The sequence below is a fragment of the Orycteropus afer genome, unplaced genomic scaffold (genome assembly GCF_000298275.1).
Source record: "Orycteropus afer afer isolate SDZICR_OR568_19922 unplaced genomic scaffold, OryAfe1.0 scaffold00011, whole genome shotgun sequence".
In the NCBI taxonomy this organism is placed as follows: domain Eukaryota; kingdom Metazoa; phylum Chordata; class Mammalia; order Tubulidentata; family Orycteropodidae; genus Orycteropus; species Orycteropus afer.
The window spans coordinates 11,343,294-11,366,164 of NW_006921598.1; the positions used below are offsets into that span (position 1 = coordinate 11,343,294).

At 37.9% G+C, this 22,871-nt stretch overlaps 1 protein-coding gene across 1 annotated transcript in view; it reads left to right on the top strand.

The window, feature by feature from the left end:
• The window catches only part of RARS2 (arginyl-tRNA synthetase 2, mitochondrial), a 75,614-nt gene that overhangs the window by 51,122 nt on the left and 1,621 nt on the right, over window positions 1-22,871 (top strand). Inside the window, exons 9-18 of the mRNA XM_007951474.1 lie at window positions 10,819-10,977; window positions 12,214-12,320; window positions 13,710-13,805; window positions 16,556-16,616; window positions 18,050-18,126; window positions 18,604-18,728; window positions 19,897-19,964; window positions 20,043-20,152; window positions 20,573-20,668; window positions 22,009-22,083. Coding sequence (XP_007949665.1) covers window positions 10,819-10,977; window positions 12,214-12,320; window positions 13,710-13,805; window positions 16,556-16,616; window positions 18,050-18,126; window positions 18,604-18,728; window positions 19,897-19,964; window positions 20,043-20,152; window positions 20,573-20,668; window positions 22,009-22,083 — 974 coding nt within the window. The remainder of the gene's footprint in view (window positions 1-10,818; window positions 10,978-12,213; window positions 12,321-13,709; window positions 13,806-16,555; window positions 16,617-18,049; window positions 18,127-18,603; window positions 18,729-19,896; window positions 19,965-20,042; window positions 20,153-20,572; window positions 20,669-22,008; window positions 22,084-22,871) is intronic.

Here is a 22,871-nt window from a genome sequence, read left to right on the forward strand (position 1 = left end):
GCTATATGGAGCAGAATTTTTTAATATCTGTCATCTGATACATACTGCAACTTTCTTCATGGTAAAATACCTGTCATTCATTTAGACTTGAGCACATGAGATTATTTTCCCCCTGGGAGGGGCACATGTGTTTTTCTCTGAGTTTGTGTGCACTTTTTTGATTTAAATCTCTCTGCTCTCTTTCCTGGCTTTTGCCCAATTTGAACTCCTTCCCTTCTACTTCCTTTAGTCCCTTGGGTACTTAGCTTCTCTATCTTTGGTACTTTCCTAGAGTTCATAATAAAACTCTGTCTGTTTAAGTAATCTCCAGGGATCTGTTTCCTTTCCATTGTCCCAGTTGTTAACTCTGCTATTTCTGGACCTCACAAGAGAAAACACAGATAATGTCAGCCGTGTTGGTAATGTACCAGGGGAGCAGACTGAAGGTGCTATGCCTGTGTACAAGGGAAAGGGCTTGCCAAAATGCATCCTTCTCCAGCCAAAGCCACAACGAGTCCTTCATCATTTTCCTTTTTATTTTTCAAGATGGGTTTCTCCTGCCGCTGGCTTCATAGTTAAATTTAACAAAAACACATTCTAATTCCCAAGAACTTTTAAGGATGTATAATTTCCTCCAGAGTTCATGCCTGTACTACACTTCGAATGTAATGTAATGTTAACCAAAAGATTTTTTCCTTCTTTTCCCATTATGAGTTTTGGTTGATAGATAAGAGTTTAAAAATTAATAACTCTTACGTAACTCTTATGGTTGTGTATAAATAACATATGCCCCTTTAGTTCCTGGGATTTTTACTGTATTATGTTTTAAAACTTTCAGCAATGGTGAGTGTTTTTTTTAAAACCACATATTTAGCAAACTTTTCATCAGATCCAGGCCCACAGAGAAAGCCCCTGGCATGGAAAAGTACAGATGCCTACAATGGAAATGTTGTGTCATTGAGAGAACATTTTTCACTATTTAGAGTATAGCTTTACATTGTTTCTCTCATTTTTCTCCCACCCCCTTCAAAAGCTTTTATTTAATCCTGAAAATGCTAAATCATTTTTCCTCTAATATTTTAAATTTAGTTAAATCTGTCCTAAGCATATATTTTCTTCTGCAGCTTAGTGTCTTTTTGCCTTTTAAGACTCATAAGAAGTGGGAGCTCACAAATCTGTGTTAAGGTTGCTAATTGATGGGCACAGTAAGGAAGGAATAGAGAAACTAGGGGACACTTCACCTATGAATAACCAAAAAAAATAATGTTGTTTCTTTCATTAGTGTTCTTTTGCTTAATAGCTTGAGAGGGGAGCAGCATTTATAGACAAAAGAAGACAAGTCAAATACAGCCACCTTGCTGTTTGTAACAGATGCCAAAACCCATTAGAGCTCTCACTTCTCTGTTCCTCCTTCCTCTATGGGATGCAGAAAACACAGAGCCTACAATGGCAGCCTCCAGATTATTATATCTTTTTTGCAGACCTAGTTTTCAGCTTAAAATTACAATGATCGCTGTAGATAATTTTCAAAAACAACTTTTACCATAAATGAGGAATTGTCCCCCACCCCCTTTTTAGAGCTTTAAACAAATGTTAATGAATAACATTATTCTCTTTCTAAAAGAAAATCTGAAAGTCATACAAGCAAATGAGATTATTTAATGGTTGAAAGATGCCTTTGTGTGCTCAACAGTGTAAGAGATAGTACAAGTGGTAATACACATTGTCATACCCATCATCTTTCTAGGCAACCACAATAGGTGACCAGGAAACTAGAAACAGTGGTTCTAAGTTTGATATGTGTTTGGTGTTATAGTACAGGTAAATAATTTGGGACTGGTTGATGGGAAACAAAAATTTTAGAGCAATTTGCATTTACATTTATTATTTGTGAAAATTTGTTTCTTGGGCTTTGTTCAAACTCCAGTTCTTTTCTTGTTGGATTGCAGTTAGTTATAAGCTCTGTGAGAACAAAGGACCGTGTCTTCCTGATCTTTTATCCCCAGGCTCAAACATGAGGCCTTGCACATGGTTGTTGCATTGAATTTAATCCCATAGTTCTCTTTTGCCCCTTTCTTTGTTTTTTTATTTCAGTTGTGGAATATATAACCTATTGTATAATTCCTGGGGAGGGTCATCCATTGCAGGATATAATAATAAAAGTTACCAATTATCACAATCTGACTTACTTTATTGACTCACTTTCTGATGAAGAACCAAAGGCCAAACCCAGGATTCCAATCCCAGCAATCTGGTCCCAGAGTGCTCTGTGCACTGTGCTGCACTGCCCCCCACTGGCATGAGAAAATGTCTTTCTGAGCCATTCATTTCCACTTATTGTAATTACTTACATAGCATTTTTTTTTTCTCTCGTCCTTGAATTGCTGTACCAGAGACACATCTAGTAGTTCTTTGGTAGTGTCAACCTTCTGGCATATTTGTTTTGAATGTAGTTTAAGCCATCCAGTAGCAGATTATGTGCTGGTACCTTTCTCTAAAGGTCAGCCCAAGTTTCCATTTTTCAGCCAGATTAGAAATGATACTATATGATAGTTTAGTATTTCTTTTCTGTAATAAAAATATTTAGTACCCACAGTCATTACTACATTTCCATTTTGCTGCATATGCTTTATAACTGGTTTTTTATTTCCCTATAGTCTTTTGTTTTCCTATGGCAGCAGGCTGTGTTATGCATAGATTTTGGACTTTTGTTGGCTAACATTTGAAATCTTTTCCTTAACTGTTTTAATTTGTTTGTTTATTCCTCTCATGAAACAGAGAAATGGTTATTTAATTGTTCTCTCTCTCCCTTGAATTGGCTGTTGAGTTTAATAACTAATATATTTGTTGTTTAGAATCACACTAGGGATTCAAGGAAAATGTTTGCATAAGCTTTGGAACACTTATTCAAAAAGTCTGTCCAATTGTACTGAAATTTTCTAACGGTAAAATGTTATTGACAGTTGCCATTGAGTAGGCTCTGACTCATGGCGACCTTATGTATAACAGAGTGACACGTAGCCTGATCTTCACCATCTTTATTATTGCTGGTATATGTGAGTGCATTGTTGTCACTATTGTGTCATTCCATCTCATTCAGTTTTCCCTCCTCTTTACTGGCCCTCTGCTTTACCAAATATGATGTCCTTTTCCAGTGATTGGTCTTTACTGATGACATGTCCAAAGTAAGCAAGCTAAAGTGTCACCATCCTTGCTTCTAAGGAGCATTCTGGTTGTATTTCTTTTAAGATTGATTTGTTCATTCTTCTAGCAGGCCAGAGTATATTCACTAATCTTTGCCAGTACCATCGTTAGAAGCATCAGTTTTTCTTCTGTTTTCCTTGTCTAGCTTTCTCATGCATGTGAGGTCATTGAAAAGACCATGGCTTGGGTCAGGACCATCTTTTGTCATCAAAGTGATACCTTTGCTTTTTAAAACTTTAAAGAGGTCTTTTATAGTAGATTTGTCCAATGCAGTATGTCATTTGATTTCTTAACTGCTGCTCCCATGGACATTGATTATTCATAAAAGTAGAATGAAATCATTGACAACTTCAACTTCTTTATCATGATGTTGTTTATCAGTCCAGTTATGAAAATTTGTTTTCTTAATGTTGAGGTGTAATCCATACTGAAGGCTATATATAATTTTTTTTGTCTTTAATTCTTGCATATAATACAAATATTATCCAATGTAACATACTTATATTAACCGTCTCTGGTAGCATAATGCCTAAGGGTTTTGACTGCTAACCAGAAGGCTGGTGGTTCAAACCCACCAGCCACTCCTTGGAAGGAAGGTTGAGCAATCCTACTTCTGTAGTGATAGCAACTCAGAAACCCAAGGAGGGGTTGCTATGAGTTGGATCCAACTCAACAGCAATAAGTGAGTGAGTGACATAATCTGGAGCCTTACTACTAAGTTGTAACTCAGTGAAGGCATTCCTCATAGAAAACCATATATAATTTTTTATCTTCATCAGTAAGTGCGTCAAGTCATCTTCACTTTCAGCAAACAAGGTTGTGTCATCTGGTTGTTAATGAGTCTTCCTCCAATCCTGATGCCATGCTCTTTCTCTATATAGTCCAGCTTCTCAGATTATTTGCTCAGCATACAGATTGAATAAGTATGGTAAAAGGATATAATCCTGATGCACTCCCTTCCTGATTTTAAACCATGTAGTATCCCCTTGTTCTGTTTGAATGACAGCCTCCTGGTCTATGTACAGTTTCCTCATGAGCACAATTAAGTATTCTGGAATTCCCATTCTTCTCAATGTTATCTATAATTTGTTATGATCCACATAGTCAAATTCCTTCACCAGTGAAATGTCTTTCTGGTATTCTCTGCTTTAGGCTATTATCCATCTGATATCAGCAATGATATCCCTCATTTCACATTTTCTTCTGAATCCAACTTGAACATCTGGCAGTTCATGTCATTTTATGGTTGCAGTCATTATCTTCAGCAAATTTGTTAAAAATCTAATATATTAACAAGTTTTACTGTAAAACATGGGCATGTGAATGTCATCATTAAGTTTTATCTGCTTTAATATACTATTTACAAGTAATATCTTTCTCATTAGGAGCTCTGGTGGCATGCCTAAGGCACTTGACTGCTAACCAAAAGCCTGGCGGTTCAAACCCACCAGCCACTCCTCGAAAGGAAGGTTGGACAATCTACTTCTGTAGTGATACCACCTCAGAAAGCTAAGGAGGGGTTGCTATGAGTCAGGGCTGACTCGAGGGCATATAACTACAACATCTTTCTCGTTAGCAGTCAAATGCCTTAGGCACTATGCCACCAGAGCTCCTTGAGAATATATAGCCTGGCTTTGTTTATTTTTTATTTTTTTATTTGTTTTAATAATAGGAGGTCTAAAACATGACTCATTGCATGTTGCTTGTTAGCATGAATTTGATAACCATAGAAATGCCTCTGAAATTTAAGGGTAGCTCCTCACGAGATAAATATCATGCCAGTAACAGTATGCATTAGCCCTATAAACTAGCCCTGGCAATTACAAAAGTAATCTGATGTATCAACATAAATAGAATACATATTTTCTTAAGTTTATAAAATGACCCCCAAAGTTTTGTTAATTCTACCCTACCCCTTTTGTAAAGGATTTGAGGTAAATACAAAACCAAACCAAACTCACTGCCGGATCTGACTCATAGAGACCCCTTCCTTGGGTTTCTGAGGCAGTATCACCACGAAAGTAGGTTGCCTAGCTTTGCTTCCGAGAGATAAATACAATGTTGGGCATTTGATAAAAGATAAATAAAAAGTTTGGAGCTCATGTTTTACTAAGATTTGATAACAGATTTGACCCCAAGCTCCCCTATACCAGTAGCAAAAAAAATAATAATGTGAAAAAAACAGGGCAAGATCAAAGTACCAACTTGATGAGTGATGGGTTTACTTGCCTCTCAGCTTTTAAAATGTGATAATAGTAAATGTTCTTCAAGAGACAATGTTTTCCTGACTTTATATTGTCAAACCATTTCTCAAGCTTAGGTAAAGAAAATAATTCAAGATTAAATTAATTCTGGATATATGTGGGATTATTTATGAAGTTAGTAACAGTTATGGCTGTTAAAAATTAACTTCTTAGTAACAGTTACATGCAAGAAATAAATTTTGAATTGTAAGTCCAATTATAAATCTAATTAAATCTGTCCTAGGCCATCACTTTTGAGAGTGATAAGAGTCCCTTTAAGTCATTGTTAGGGACTTCTCAGCTCCCAAATTACACAAAGTTCCCTAGGCACTTTTGTGCATGCCAGAACAGTCATACATGGAAGACTTTAATCTTCAGTCCACACTGGTTATGACTGATGTAGCCAGTACCAAGCCTGCATGATGCCTGCAAGCAGCTGAGCTATGTGACAGGCATTGTCTGGGAGGTCTTTGCTGTACCCAGCTCCACAGGCTAGATAGAGGTCAGCCTCCCTGTATAAACACAGTGAACCACTTCCCTCTGAGGACCTGCCACCACCCCAGGGGCAATCCGGTTTCTGCTACTCTTGGCAGTGTTTCCCTTCCCCACCCCAATCTAGGTAGTTCTGTCTTCCACCATAGCAGTTTCTTCCCTCGGCCTTGCTCCTCACTGCCCTCCCCAAAGCCTCTTGCCTTTCTCTTCTACTCCTACTTGTCTAGGATGACCCAACAGTATCTCATTGTCCTCTTCGCCCTCCTCCTAGAGTGAGGATGGGAATACCTAAAAAGGCCAAAGCTCAGTAATTATCCCACCACATGGAAATGAGCAAAAACACAGTCTTCCTCACGAGAAATGTTGCATTGATTAATCACGAGTGCAGATTATCTGCAAGGCATTAATAATTATCACCCTTGGATAAAGGTGTAAGGTATCATGGAGCATAAAAATAGCAGATTCCAAAAATTAAAAGATGAATGGATGATAAGATACTATTTATATGCTTCTAATAATGTATTGTTGTTATGTGCCTTGGAGTTGGACTCGACTCATAGCAACCCTTCCTTGGGTTTCCGAGGCAGTATCACTACGGAAGTAGATTGCCCAACCTTCCTTTCAAGGAGTGGGTAGGTTTAAACCACCAGCCTTCTGATTAGCAGTCAAGTACCTTAGGCACTATGCTACCAGAGCTCCTAATAATGTATTAGGAGGAGAAATTAGATAATTACTTCACATGAGTTATTTTTTCACCTAGTACATTTTTCCCTTATTATTGACTGTTTCAAGTCCAAGTAGCCCCCGGTTTAACAATATTTTCAAGTTACAAGGAACTGCACTTAAGATCATCTGCTTTTTTTTTTAATCTTTTTTGGTACATCTTAGTGTTAGTAATATGTACTATATACAGTGTTGCAGCACTTAATTTGCTGATATTATTCTCAGATATTCACTCACAGATGTTCAGTGTTACAATTTATAATGACATTGATAATAAAAGGTAATAGTAATGAAAACTGAAGGAAAAAAAAAGAGGTATTTAACTTAGAACCAACTTACAATGAAATTGTTGGATTGAAACCCCATCCTAAGTCAGGAACATCCTATATTGATATATTAAATTATATAAACTTAATTATATGTTAATTACATAAACTTTTTTGCATTTCATTAATATTTCATTTAACAATAGGAATCTCTCTTAGCCAGCAGTTTTCTAAGTCATTTCTGATCAAGGCATGAAACAATGAGCTTATTTAAATTGTAACCATGGATTTATTAAATTGTCTTTTCTAAATAATCAGATAAAAATTAAATGCATTTTAAGATGAGGACTGTAGTGTCAATTTAGGCTAACCATCTTTAGCAGTTTTTCTCAGTATCGTTAAGACAAAAATATTTGGGTGTGGGTGGGGTTAGAGTGTGGTACCAAGGAGTTAACTTGCATGGCTAGTAGTATTCTAGAATCAGATTTTAAGGATCAAGCACAGGTGGGCATTATCTACAACTTTTGCTTTTCACACATTTCTTTCTTTACATTTGAGCAGGTCATCCCAAGAGTTGACTGTAATTTTATTTATGATGTTTAAATGAAAACATCATGCTTTTTTGCAGTCCTAACATTTAGAAAGGAGCTCTGGTAACATAGTGCCTAAGGCACTTGACTGCTAACCAGAAGGCTGGCAGTTCAAACCCACCAGCCACTCCTCGGAAGGAAGGTTGGGCAATCTACTTCCGTAGTGATACCCCCACGGAAATCCAAAGAGGGGTCACTAATGAGTTGGGGCCGACTCAACAGCACATAACAAAAAAAAACATTTAGAAATGATGAAAAGAAAACATTAATATTCCTTTAAAGAAGTTTAAGACATTTAGTTTATTCTATAATGGAAATACAGCTGATTTTTGCATTCTAGTAATTAAAAGAAAAATTGTCTTTCCATTCTCAAAAACACTTTGCTAAGCCACACTGTCTTATTATATCAACCCCAAATACAAAATTTATTTCATTCCCTTTGTATTTAGATCTAGCCTCAAAAGGAAGATATCTTCAAAGTACATACTTTGTAAAAGTTTCATAGTAACTGTAATTAAAACTGTATAATTTCAGAAGAACCAAAAAAAAAATTCAGAAGTGTACAGTATTAACTTCATTTTATGAAGAGAAAAATCTAAGCAGTTTTTCCTAAACTATGATCAACGTTAATTGCTGTTTTATATCATGGGTTTATTTACATGCAGATTGTTAAGTGCTTATTAAGACTCTCCTATTGTTCTGCTTGTTATTGTCAGCTGATTTTTAGTGATGTTTGCTTTATAACTATAGATTGCTGAAATGCCAAGATACTTCAAGTATTAGGGCTTTTTTTTGTTTTAATTGTTTCTATTTTAAGAAGGGAAAAGACTGGTGAAACTTTTTCTAAAAATATTCATGTCAGAAGCTTGAATGCATATTAAATTTTCAAGTGTTCAGCTGTTTGAGTTTAGAGTCCTAGTTTTTCTTTTCAAAATAAGGACATTTTGCATATTATTATTTACAAATTACACACACACACACACACACACATATATGGTACTCAACCATTTGTGTACATATATGTATGTCTTGATGCCTATAGGCTGCAGTGTTAAGCAGCTATTAAATGGATAGTGGTTCAAGAGTCAGGAGTCTGCAGTTTTACTGTCTTACAAGTGACTCTCCCCATTTCCCATACCTTACCAAATTCTTCATTCTCTACTTTTCAACTGGCATTGTATACGTTATTCTGGACTTACTAATAAGATCATGGTGGAAATTAATTTTTCATGATATGTGCCTTGAGGGTCCCCAAAACCATCCCATGGTCCAGTGATTCACTAGGAGGACTCACAAGTATGATTTATTACAGCAAAAGGGACCAAGGTTAAAATCAGCAGAGGAAAGGGACATGTGATGAAGCCTAGAGGAAATCAGCCCAAGCTTATAAGAGTCCTCTCCCAATAGAGTCATACAGAATGCATTTGAATCCTCCAGCAATGGATTGTAACAACACGTGTGAAATATTGCCTACAAGAGAAGCTCATTCAGTACTCCATGCCCAAAGTTTTCACTGGGCTTGATCACACAGGGACCCTCTGACTGGCATGTACCATTTCAGAAGCTCAGAAAGAAAGCAGGTGCTCAGTATAAACAATATTTTCTGCACATTTTAGACCCAATCAGCCACTCATATCAGTTAGTGGTAGGAACATTTCTCAAATCCAACTTTCCAGGTACCAGCCAAGGCCCGATCCAAGGGGAATTACCCAGTAAACAAGGTGAGTACATATTGGTGACGGGACTGCAGTGTCAGACTTGCTATTATTAACTCTTCTGCATAATATGCTTTAAAGAGGAAAAAAATACTAGGATGTTTCTAACCTTTGTTTAACAGTATTTATTTATTCAAGCTTACCAAATTCCAGTGATTAATACAAATCATCTATGCAATGTGACCCATTTTCACAATAGGATGGATAATTAATACCATATCCCTTTTATTGTTAGTGTCTAGTGAGTATAATGGGAGCGCTGGTGGCATAGTGCCTGAGGCATTTGACTACTACCAGAAGGCTGGTGGTTCAAACCCACCAACCACTCCTTGGAAGGAAGATTGGGCATTCTACTTCCATAGAGATACTGCCTTGGAAACCCAAGGAAGGGTTGCTATGAGTCTAATCGACTCAACGGCAGTGAGTTTGGGTTTTTGGTTTTTTTTTTAAGTGGGTATAAGCCACATTATTCTTGTCCCAACATATTCTCCAACAACAAAAATAATCATTTCTACCCAATGCTGCTGCCATGGTGTGTTGATGATATTATTGTAAGTATTTAGAGACCTCATTTTTATTTGGTTAATTCATTTGCCAATTTTTATTTTATGTTACTGTAATAGCTTTCTGGGATTGATTTAAAGATAATAAGTTTATTATTATGTTTAACCTGGAAGTGAGTTGTAACTTCTAAGTAAAATCTTTGTAGTTCACGTGCATAACTTCAGTACCATTTGATCTATAATACTGATATTTTAATGTCATTTATTAATACCACATTTTGGAGACTGAAGATAATTAATAACTACATTGTGAACACAGAATCTTAAAGCTAGGAAAGCCCTCAGTAAACTATCTGAGTTCACACCTATTGTTGGGTGGGTGCTGAACTAAACCAGCCAAGACAGATGGTGCTGGAAACACTCCCGAAGTGGGTGCTCCACACAGTTCTTAGAAGGCCAAGTTGGAATGTTATTAAGCTAATTATCCAAAAGTCCTTCCTTCCTACCAAGGCCACCTGTTTGACTCGTTTCTCACAGATACATAGAGTGGTTTAAAAATCTTTCATTGCAACTATTGCTGAGTCATCTTTTGGCCTTCTCTTTGCCAGACTGGGCCATCCTCCTTTCTTTGACTTTGTCTCAGAGTAGTGGTAGGAATGAAAATTTGTCATTTGCTGAAAAAAAAAGAAATGGGGGAGTGCACTCTAAATGAGGCATTCTTAACCTGGGAGTGTCTGAACTTGGAGGAAAAAATTACACTTTATTTTGACTAACCTCTCTCTGAAACTCAGCATCCCCCCCCCCATTACTATATCATAAGTGAGTTCTTAAAAAATATTTGGATAACTGTATTTCAGTGTAATTGATTTCCGTTGTATTTTCCTATCTATTTTATGCATTTAGAAACATTTTGAGCAGGGATCCATAGGCCTCACTCAACAAGGGTCTGTGGCCAGGAAAAAAAAAAAAAAGATTAAGCTCTGATGAGGCCACTTGGATGACCTTTAAATGAGAATTCTCAGAATTGTGTGTGTTCTTCTTTTCCTTATGGAAGGTAACAGTGATAGCAATGTGCTTCATTTAATGTTTTACTGTGTTTTTAGGTTTATGTACAAGTAAATAAAGAAGCAGCAGATGATAAAAATGTAGCAAAATCAGCACATGAGTTCTTCCAGCGATTGGAACTGGGGGATGTGCAAGCACTTTCACTGTGGCGAAAGTTTCGGGACTTGAGTATCGAGGAGTACGTTCGGATTTACAAGGTACCTACAGACTCTTGCCTCTGCTTTCTTGTGTGGTATGCTACAGCTCTTGACTGATAGTACTGTGTAGTAATGCTGCTTCAGAAGTTCATGTTTTACAGTAGATTTGTCATTGAGTTGAACATTCCAAAAGCCAAACACTGCTGTGGAGTCGTTTCCAACTCATAATGACCCCTCCTTAGATTTCTGAGGCGCTATCTCTATGGAAGTAGATTGCCCAGTCTTCCTTCTGAGGAGTGGCTGGTGGGTGTGAACTGCCAGCCTTCTGGTTAGCAGTCACATGCCTTAGAGCTCCCGAGTTGAACGTCGTTGTTGTTGTTGTTATGTGCCGTCGCGTCGGCCCCTACTCATAGCAACCCCTCCTTGGGTTTCTGAGGCGGTTTCACTACAGAAGTAGGATTGCCCAACCGTAGGACTCAAATATTGTTCTTTGGGCTGGAAGAGCTATAAAATAATCCTGAAGCAATAACAGGTGAAATTCTGATACTTAGTTTCAACCTGACTTTTCTTTTCTCTGTTCTATCACTCCTTTGTGTTTTATTCTTTTTCCTTCTTTTGCTTCCTTAGGCCTATATGTGATGAATATAAATTCATTCATTTGATAAATATTTGGGGTGGATGATACAACAGTGTGTATATAAAAGAGGTGCCGGTCCTTGCTTTCATGGACTTTACATTCCAGCAAGGAGACAGAGAACAAATTATAAACAAGAAACATATATAGTCTGTTAGATGAGAGTTGTTGTGGGGAAAAAAGGAAACAGAGGAAGGAAGCTCAGGTGTGCTGTCTGGATGGAATGAGGGGAAAGGTTTTGGGGTATGGCATAATATAGGATATTGTCCAGGGCTGGCTGTCCAATAGAACTCTGCAATGCTGTTTTGTAGCTACATTGTCTAATAGGGTACTGATCATCAGCCACATGTGGTCATTGAGCACTTGAAGGGAGAAAAGTGTGACTAAGGGACTAAATTTTCAGTTGTGGGGTTTATATATATATATATATATATATATATACACACACACACACACATCATACACATCATATTGGACAGTGTGGCTGTTGTGGGGACTTGCCTGGGGCAGTGGGAGCCATTAGAAGATTTGAGCAGAGGAGTAACTTGGTCTAATTTTTGTTTTCCCCATCTGTAAGACAGACAGATTCTTAGTTTCAGGATAAGATAATAGAAGATTTGAGTAACACTTTTTTTTTTTCTTTTATTTCTAAACCCCCTTAGCGTCTTGGAGTACACTTTGATGAATACTCGGGAGAATCATTTTATCGTGAAAAATCTCAAGAAGTCTTAAAATTGTTGGACAGTAAAGGACTTCTACAGAAAACAGTGTATGATCAGGTTACTAGTCTTTAGTAAAGTTGTTTGTTTTTCTTGGAAATTGATGTTAATATATTCTTTCAGTCAAGACCACAGGATGTGGTGTACAGCCATTCCTGGCATTTTTTATACTGCTTTTTTGCTGTTCACAGTACTTTTATACATGCCCCCTTTTGCTGCTATAGCGAAATCCTGGTAAAGTTGAGGGAAAGGATGTTATCTGCTGTTTACATGGGAAGAAACTGAAACACAACAAATGCAAGCGATTGGCCTGAGGTGCCACAGCCTGACAGGAGTGGAACTGGAAAAAAGAACTAGAACTCAAATCATCTGATGCAACCTTGCCTTTTTAAAAAATTCCATCCTGTTCCAAAAAGGATTTTGAATATAGGTATAATGCAGCTTTTGAATATAGATATAATGTCACAACCTTTTGATGTGGTCAACTCGGGAAATTAGGAAGAAGGGATGGGAAAAATAATACAAAATCAGAGATGACGTTGTTGTTGTTGTTATGTGCCATCGAGTCAGCCCTGACTCATAGCGACCCCTCCTTGGGTTTCCGAGGCAGTATCACTACGGAAGTAGGATTGCCCAACCTTCCTTCCGAGGAGTGGCTGGTGGGTTTGAACCGCCAGCCTTCTGGTTAGCAGTCAAGTGCCTTAGCCACTATGCTACCAGAGCTCCCCAGAGATGACGTTAGTGCATCATAAATACACACCAGGGTTCTGGTTTCTTGGTAGGTTACTAATTAGATTTGTGCTTCCTGCTGCTCAAACAGAGAATAGTAGCAGTCATGGGATCTAGGCATTTGTACCATAGAAGCAGTCTAGTTGCTTAGAAGTGCCACTTTTCATAGTACCAAAGAGCAATTTCTTCTGTAATCTTTATAAGGAAAATATGTAAGAATGTGGTTAATGACATCCTCAGTAATGTCTGAAGGAAAATTTTTAAATTATGTACAGATTTTAAGATTTGATTGAACAGGAAAGACAGTAACAAAATTCTGTGGTATTGCTACTCAAGGGTACTTTTTGGCATGTTACTAATTCAGTATTTAATGTTATGGTGACCCAAATTTGAAGAAGATTTTGTGATGTTTCATAGTTATCTTTCATGTAAACTGAAGTCTGATTCTGTAATCAGGAATATTGAAGATTTTACCTCTGTACCTTATCCTGAACTACAGATTAAAAAGAAGATAACTGAGCATTACATCACACTCACTCTTAATAGAGTCATAGTCATATTCCTCCTCATTTTTCTTGATTGATTACAGCTGGAATTGACCCTGCCACTTGGGGAATAAAAGTAGCTTTTATGGTTTGCCAGTGATCCTGCTGTAGACACACTTTGAGAGGTCTAGTGTTGCTTCAGAATTACTTGTTTTGCATTTCCAGAAAAGGAACTGCTATAGTGGATCTCTCTGGGAAAGGTGACCCCTCCTCGATTTGTACTGTAATGCGAAGTGATGGGACTTCTCTTTATGCAACCAGGTTTGTATTTCTCTGAGAGTAAACTAAGTAATTTGATTTCATGCTCTTTGGTCTAAGATTAAGTAAAGACAAGTCATTTTATCCTCAAAACTGTTATCAAGTCCTCGTTGAGGTTTCTAAATCTCTTACTCTCATCATTCAAGGAATATTTATTGGGTTTCTACTTATTACCAGCTACAGTCCTGAGAAGATTTAATAGCATCAGAAAAGTGACCAAAAAGGATTACCTCAGCTGAATACATCATTCTACAGATTATGAAAGTGAGGTACTTCATAAACAACCATAAGTATTTTGTAGTTACACATTGGCAGAAAATACCAATAAGGTATACTAGGAGGTGGCCATGTTGGCTTATAGGTCTCCTTATCTGTAAGAGACCATTTTATTTGCACACAAATATACCAGACCTCATTGTGATTGTAGTAAATTAGGCCAAGGGAAAAGCAGGCCATGTCACAGTCTTTTTATCTATCCCCTAACTGATCCCTGTGGAAAGGAGCAATCCTTGTTCATCAGTAACAACTAAGTTTATCAATTGTACCTATTTCTGGGACAAAGCTAATAGGAAGGAGAAGAGATAGGAAAATTTAAAAAAAAAAGTCACATGAACAAACACAGCCATACCCCAAGTACTGGTGACAAAAGGCTCTAATGTTTCCCAAGCCATATTAGGTCACAAACCACTTTTGTAATATGGTTAAAGTAATGATACTTTATTGCTGCAATTATTAACTGCCATCATTTGCTCTAAACAATTTTAAACAACCAACCAACTCTGTCACTGCCCTTTAGAAAATTCATCTTACTTTCTATTATTTTTTGGCACTTCCATATTTACATACCATGCAATTGAGGTTAGGAAGTAAGAAGGATTTGCATATCCAACAGGTACCTTTCTTTTTCAGGATACTAAAAAATAATAATAGACTTGTGAGTGTGTGTGTGTGTGTTTGTGTGTGTGTGCTAGTTGTGGGGCAGATTAAAGTAAGTCTTAAGCAGAAGTTGTAAGAAGTGTGTCCACTCAAAATAGAGGCTTTGTGTCTGAAAGACTCTGTAACTGTCCTGATCTGGTGTGTCTGCCAGGCTATTATTAGGTGTAGATTTTTCTATGTATTTACCTTAATACTTAATACTTAATACTTTCCATTTATTCTGTGATAAAATTTATTTTCTTCTTGCCACTTGTCAAAATGCTTGGTTTTTTTAGCTTATATTCACTTTCATTGTTTCTTTCCATTGGATTTCTTATAGAACATATCTATGTATGTGAATGTGAATTAGAGAGTAATTATAGCAGATAAAGAAAAGGGCAGGACAATTTTGACAAGTGCACAGAGTGTGCAGCTAGAGACCTAGGTTTTTATTGAGACCAAGGCAATCAATCATTTAACCTCTCGGCCATGGTTCCCTTCTGGGTGACATGAGAAAGCCAGTTGCCACCTAGTGGCCTTTGACACATGGCAACACCAAGTGTGTCAGAACAGAACTGTGCTCCATAGGGTTTTCAGTGGCTGATCTTTCAGTAGATCACCAGGTCTTTCTACTAAGGAGCATCTGGGTGAGCTTGAACCTCTTATCCTTTCAGGTAGCAGGCAAGTGTAACCATGTGCATCACCTACGGACTCCTATGAAATAAGAGACCTGGACAGAATGACCTGGCACTTTTTCCAGCTTTCAATTTAGTTTCTACAAACTCAACCTAGAACTTTGTATTACATTCTTCTCTTTTGTTTTGTCCTTCATTCAAACCAAAAAATAAAATGGAGTATATGTTTATGACTTCATTTTAATGGTAGTCCTCTATACCAGGGTAGTTTTTAAAATTATAATCCTCATTAGGCTTTTTTTTCCTAATTGTCTACCCCCATGAAACTTTAATATTACACCAGTAGTATATATCTGTATGCACTATATGTATATCTCTGCATTATACACAAAAAGAGTAAGGTTTTTTTTTACCCCTCAAGAGCTAGTTTGCACCTCCATTGATAATATACATGCTCTGTGCAATGTCAGGATGATGAGGTACGTAACAGTGATGTTTTGATGATTCCTAATATTTTAAAAGACCTGAGAATTATTTGAATCCTCCCAGTTTCTTACATTGTTAACTAAAAATAACTCTAATTTTGAACTTTGGTATCTCCATAATTCTGGATTAAAATCTACAATTTTATGGTTTATGATGTGTTTTTCATTACTTCATACAACATGCACACCAGGTATTTTGTATTTAAACAGAGATATAAGAGAAAGTAGAATTTTTGTCTTTAAAGTGCTTTAGAAGGTATTGTTTGTGATTGACCCAGGACTTTAAAAGTCCTTGGTCATCCTAATAGAAGAGTAGCTAGAAGATACTTGCTTAGCTACCATGTCACCATGTTTTAAATATGTTCTTTAAGAAAATGTATTACAAAGAGGTGGCAAGTAGGTGATACTTTCCAGTGAAGTTTTAGTTAACTAATCATAACACATTTACATACAAGACATTTTTCTCTGAGCTATTTTACTTATGATTACTACTTTTCCCAGAGCTTTTCTTATTTTTTATGATTTCCCAGAGCTTTTATGATTATTGCTTTTCCCAAAGCCATTTTTGTTATTATTACTTTGTATCATGTGAGTGGTGTGCCCAAAGCTGTGGGATAACTGCAGTTCTTAATTAGGAAGGCACATGGCTTTTAACTAGGTGAAGCAAACCATTACCCAGATCTGTTTAGTAACTCCTCATTTATGGCTGTTCTTTCAGAGATCTTGCAGCTGCTATAGATCGTATGGACAAGTATAATTTTGATACAATGATTTATGTGGTAAGTAGTCACAGTAAAGATGAAAATGTTACGCTCCCTCCCTCCTGAAAACTGCAGAGAGAAGCTTTCTGCTTTTTGTGTCAGACTGGAGATGTTAACATTTCCATGTTAAGTGTACTTAAGATGGCTACTTTTTTTTTCATTTTTGAAGATGAAAACATTTGTATTGCTTCATTATTAAAAAAATTACTTGATACAGGAGAATGCTTATGTGAAGTGAGTATCCCAGGTCATGGAAGTGCAGTTTTTAACAAGTTTTTTTTTTTTTTTTTTTAATAATTTAAGACTCACAAAAAGTGTCAAAAATAGTAGAGTTTCTCCAAAGATGATTAGTGGTTACCAGGGAGAGGGGGGAGGGGAAAGGGGAAGCTTTTGTTTGTGGGGCATTGAGTTTATGCTGATGGTGATGGAATATTTTAGAAAAGAATAGCAATGATGATGGCACAACATGAAAAATGCCATCAATGTCCCTAAACTGTAAATGTGGGAGTTATCATGTTGGTGAATGTCTGGGTGTGTATGTTTTCACAGTAAAAGTAAAAAAAAAAAAAAAATGTTTTTAAATACGCTTTATGTAGCTTTCCCTAGTGATTATATCTTACATAACCATAGTACGTTGTCAATACCAGGGGATTCACATTGGTACAATATTCTAAGTTGGTATTCTCCAGCTTGTACATGTATGTGTGTGTGTGTGTGTGTGTGTTTAGTTCTATGAAATATTGTTACTGTGGCAATTCTTATAGCAATCACCACAATCCGAATATAGAACCTTCACAACCAACTCCCTCTTCTTAGCACTTAATAGCCACACCTTTCCCCAGCCCTCATCCCCGTCTGTTCTCCATCACTATAGTTTTGTCACTTTGAGAGTGTTACATATATGAAATGTAACCCTTTGAGATTGGCTTTTTTCAGTCAGCATAATAAATGCCCTTGAGAGCCGTCCAAGTGTGGCGTGCAGCGATGATCCAGTCCTTTTGTCGCTGAGTAGTATTCCTGCCTCTGCTCCCCTTTCCTTGCTCTCCACAAGCAACCTCCCTTTCCACTAAAAAAAAAAAGTTGCCATCAGACATCTTTTTAGAACTTAGCTTTGGCCTACTTGGAGAAAAAGGTCATCATAGCTGAGCAAGAAGGAATTTAAATCAATTGCTCAGAGGATTGAAGTTCCCTTTTGTCCTGCCTCGGTCGAGCGCCGCCCCTCTTCTTTCCTTGTAAAGCACTCAGTGTAGATGCTCTTCTGGTGGCATATACATTGTAGGATGATTTTAAAAATTAAATACATTATGTATGTTTTTAAAATTTTAAAACACATTGATTGGCAATGACTTTAGTCTGTTCAAATTCAAATATGTTCATTTGATTCACATCCAACCTATTTTTGTAGATTCATTTATCACTGTCTGCTTATCTAAATACATTTTCTTCCCAAGACAGATAAAGGGCAAAAAAAACATTTTCAGCAAGTGTTTCAGATGCTGAAGATCATGGGATATGACTGGGCAGAAAGGTAATATATGACTCTTAATGGCCTGGTCAGGGTCGTGACAGCTTTGTTTGGTCAGCCAAGCCCCAAACTACTCCATTTTAATTCAGACTTCAGTTCTTTGTCTCAAGATTTTAGTGTGGACAAGCTGACTTGATTTTTTACATTAATTTATAGTGTGGTTATGATAATTTCTAGCTTATAAACATCTTAATTAATGCATTTTTATTAGATATCTGCTCTCAGGGCCTTAATTTTCAGAATTAATCTCTATCTCCCTTTATTTAATAAAGGCAACTGGGTAATTTAATCACTTGCTAGTGATTTTTATAAAAGGAAACTGTGCTTAAGATCTTTTGTGACATGTAGCAAATCACATTGTATTTCAATTTATTACTTTATGCAAACCCCTGAGAGAGTTAAAGTTAAAACTACTCTGTGAAAGGGTATTACCATATACTTTTTTAGTTTTCATTTAACCAGAGCCCACTCCCATTTCAGGTGCCAGCATGTGCCCTTTGGAGTGGTGCAGGGAATGAAGACTCGAAGAGGAGATGTTACTTTTCTGGAAGATGTTTTAAATGAGATTCGATTAAGGATGCTACAAAGCATGGCTTCCATTAAGAGTGAATTCACTTTTTGTTCTTGTACCGAGAGCTCTGGGAGCGTAGTGCCTAAGGCACTTACTTGACTGCTGATCAGAAGGCTGGCGGTTCAAACCCACCAGCCACTCCTCGGAAGGAAGATGGGGCAATCTACTTCTGTAGTGATACTGCCTCAGAAACCCAAGGAGGGGTCGCTATGAGTCGGGTCCGACTCAATGGCACACAACAACACTGAAACGTTGTGTGTGACTTTTATGTTTTGATGGACTTCTATGCTATGGGAATTAAGACTGCCCCTCCATTGAACTTTCACTGATCTTGTTGAAAGTAGCTTTTACAAAGTTGTGGTACCAGAGTTTCTAGACTTGCTGCTGAGGAATTATTTCCATAATCTGAATTGCTAGAACTCTGATCCTGTTTTCATTGACATCCTCAGCAGCATCATTCCATTGTGCAAGTTGTTGTTGTTGTTGTTGTTGTTTGCCGTCGAGTCAGCCCCGACTCATAGCGACCCCTCCTTGGGTTTCCGAGGCAGTATCACTACGGAAGTAGGATTGCCCAACCTTCCTTCCGAGGAGTGGCTGATGGGTTTGAACCGCCAGCCTTCTGGTGAGCAGTCAAGTGCCTTAGGCACTAGTTCCTATATTATATAATTGAGTACAAGTCCCAAGTCCTTATGACTTTATTTAACCTTCAGCCTTGGAAAAATAAGTATCAGCTCTATCTAAAGTCTCAGGAGCTCTGGTGGTGTAGTGCTTGAGGCATTTGACTGCTAACCAGAAGGCTGGTGGTTCAAACCCATCAGCCACTCCTCGGAAGGAAGGTTGGGCAATCTACTTCCATAGGGATACTGCCTCAGAAACCCATGGAGGGGTCGCTATGAGTTGGATCTGACTCCACAGCAATGAGTTTGTTTTTTTAGTTTTATCTAAAGCCTTATAAGGCATAAGAAAAATGAACTTGTATTTTTGTATTTGTCAGTGACTATTATTTCCTTTTAAAGTAGACAGGGGAAATACTATTAAATAAATATTAGTATTACGTCACTTAGACTTAATATATAAAGTAAATTGCCTAACATGAATGTGTATGTTCTTGATACTGTCAGCGTACACTTTTGGCTGATTTTATGTCCATTTTCATCATGATTCCATCCTAGATTATAGATAGCTGCCTTTGTCTGTTTCAGCAACTAAAGAACTTGAGAATCCACAGGAGACTGCAGAGAGGGTTGGGCTCGCCGCACTCATTATTCAGGTCTGTTAAGACTCCCGGGAGACACTTGTTTGGCACCAGAACAAATAGAAGAGCTGAAGATTTATTCTGTCATTTTAGGACTTTAGAGGTTTACTGCTATCTGACTATCAGTTCAGCTGGGATCGTGTTTTCCAGAGTCGTGGGGACACAGGAGTCTTCCTACAGTACACCCACGCCCGCCTGCACAGGTGAGGCTGCAGGGAGATGCTGGGCCCTCCCCAGGGTGGGACCTGGCTGTTGAAATTCCAAGACCAAGGGTTCTGTTTTCTGGGCTTTTCCAACATGTATTCAAAATAGGGACCTCCTTGGGCTTTTTTTGTTATTTTTCATATTTATTGAGCGCCTCTGTAAGAAAGGCTTTTATGAATTTTACCTATTTAGTCCTCAGAATAACACTGCCAAGAATATACTGTTACTTCTGTTTCACAGATGAAGAAACAAACTTAGGGAAAATTGAAGCTTGGGTCAAACAATGTCAGTTTTGAAGTCAAAGGCTATATATTAAGGAGAGCAAGACTATATATTACTAGGTGTTGTTCATCATTTGCACCTATGTCCTTGATGACTTGTTTAATCCTCTGTTGTTTTTAATTCTGCATTCTTAACAGTTTGGAAGAGACTTTTGGATGTGGTTATCTGAATGACTTCAACACTGTTTGTTTACAAGAGCCACAGTCTGTTTCAATTCTCCAGCATCTTCTCAGGTGGGAAGCTTTTCTAGTATTGTCTAGTATACTTCTGCTTTATAAAATGGCTCTTGGCATTTTTGCTGACCACTGGAGTGAACAGAAGGAACCCTGGTGGTGCAGTGGTTATGTACTCAGCTGCTAGCTGAAAGGTTGGCTGATCAAACCCACCAGCAGCTTCACATGAGGATGGTGATCTGCTCCGATGAAGATTTCAGCTTAGAAACTCTATGGGGCAGTTGTACTCTGACCTATAGGGTCACTGTGAGTCAGAATCAACTCTATAGCACACAATAGAGTGAACAGGTCAGTAGCAGGCTTCCACATCTAAATAGCATTTTCCAAAAGGTAACAGCCGTATGTTTTCCCTTTGAAGGCATGTGTTAAGCCCATGCCCAGGGTCAATCCTTACGTCTTACAAATGTTACAGCTGGTGAATTGGCACAGATGCTGAGCATCCTCTAGCCCCTGGCATGAGAATGGAAAGCTTGGTTAAAAGCATAACACTGTAGTTTTGGAAGAGATCATCAGCTACTCACTTTGTGACAGGGAAGGAAAATCTGTCTTTGTGCTGCCTCTCTGAATCCCTATGTACTTCATTTGCCTCTTGATTTCAGTTCACAGTTTCACATATCTATCTTATGCCCCTACACTAGGCAAGAGATCAGTATTTTAACTCTCACACATGCTGTTGATAAAGCCAGGCTTGTAGAGATTAGTCTCTTGAAAGGATATCAGTGGTGAGGATCAAGGTAGTTTTCTCTGCCACATAATGGTCCATGGTTCTTTTCTGGAACCAGACTGACTTATTTTACTCACGTATAGCTCTGGTAGCATAGTGCCTACGATACTTGACTGCAACCAGAAGGCTGGCGGTTCAAACCCACTAGCCACTACTCACAAGGAAGATTTGGGCAATCTACTTCTGTAGTGATACCACTTCAGAAACCCAAGGAGGGGTTGCTATGAGTTGTATCTGACTCAACAGCAGTGAGAGTTTGTAGCCAGTTTGTGAGGAAAATTAAGCTGACACAGTTTTCTGGCCATTGAGGGTAGTTTTGTTTGCTGGTTTGTAGATCGTGTTGCCAAACACAGCCAGAGGCTTTTTACATTCAATTTAACAACCAGGACTGGAGTCCTTGCTCAAGGCTAGTCCTCAGGGATACTGGGACGATTTCGAAAGCCCCTGCCATCAAGGAATTTGTGGGAAAAAGTGCCTTTGCCTTCAGATGTACACAAGGCATTTTCTTATGTTGTCTTTTAATGATGTCAAGTCAACCTTACATCTAAAATATTTACATCCGAGTGTAACAGGGATAGTCTTCCACTGCCAACTATTCTTGTCATCTTTCTTTCAGGTTCGACGAGGTGCTTTATAGGTCTTCTCAGGACCTTCAGCCAAGACACATTGTCAGTTATCTTCTAACTCTAAGGTATTTTAAGATTGTCTTGCTGCCAAAAGGCTTTTAATGGTTTATGCAGAGCCTAATGGTGTGGGACAGAGATACAACAAATACATGACGCAGCATATTGTATCTCACTGAATTTTTCATTCCTTCCAAAAGGAATTGTAAGAGAGGTTTATTTGTTTGTTTTCAAGTATTAAATGATATTGAAGACTACCTACACAGGACCTTTCTTTCATCTAAAATTTCCAATAAACTCCTTGGCCTAAGAAGTAATGTGCTTAAGTTACAGAAATTCTTGCTTCATCTTTGTACATTAGCAATTAATGTTCATTCATTCACACATTCAGTGAAATAAGTTGTAGCCACTAGACCCCAGTGAATGGGAACCGACAACTACACAGGTGGTTATAGTGCTTATGTGATTTGATAGAGTGACCATAAGAGATGGTGTTAGGGTACCCAGTGTGGCCTTGAGGGATCAGAGAAGGCTTCTCAGGAAAGGAGTAGTTATTAATTAGGAGAATTTGAGTGGCAGGAGAGGAGGAAAAGCCCAGAGTAGAACACAGTGCATTAAAGTAACTACAAGCATGTTCTTGGGAGGGATGAGAAAGGAAGCATGTACCTTTTCACCAGGAGCTCTGGTAGCATAGTGCCTAAGGCACTTGACTGCTCACCAGAAGGCTGGCGGTTCAAACCCACCAGCCACTCCTCGAAAGGAAGGTTGGGCAATCCTACTTCCGTAGTGATACTGCCTCGGAAACCCAAGGAGGGGTCGCTATGAGTTGGGGCCGACTCGACGGCAAACAACAACA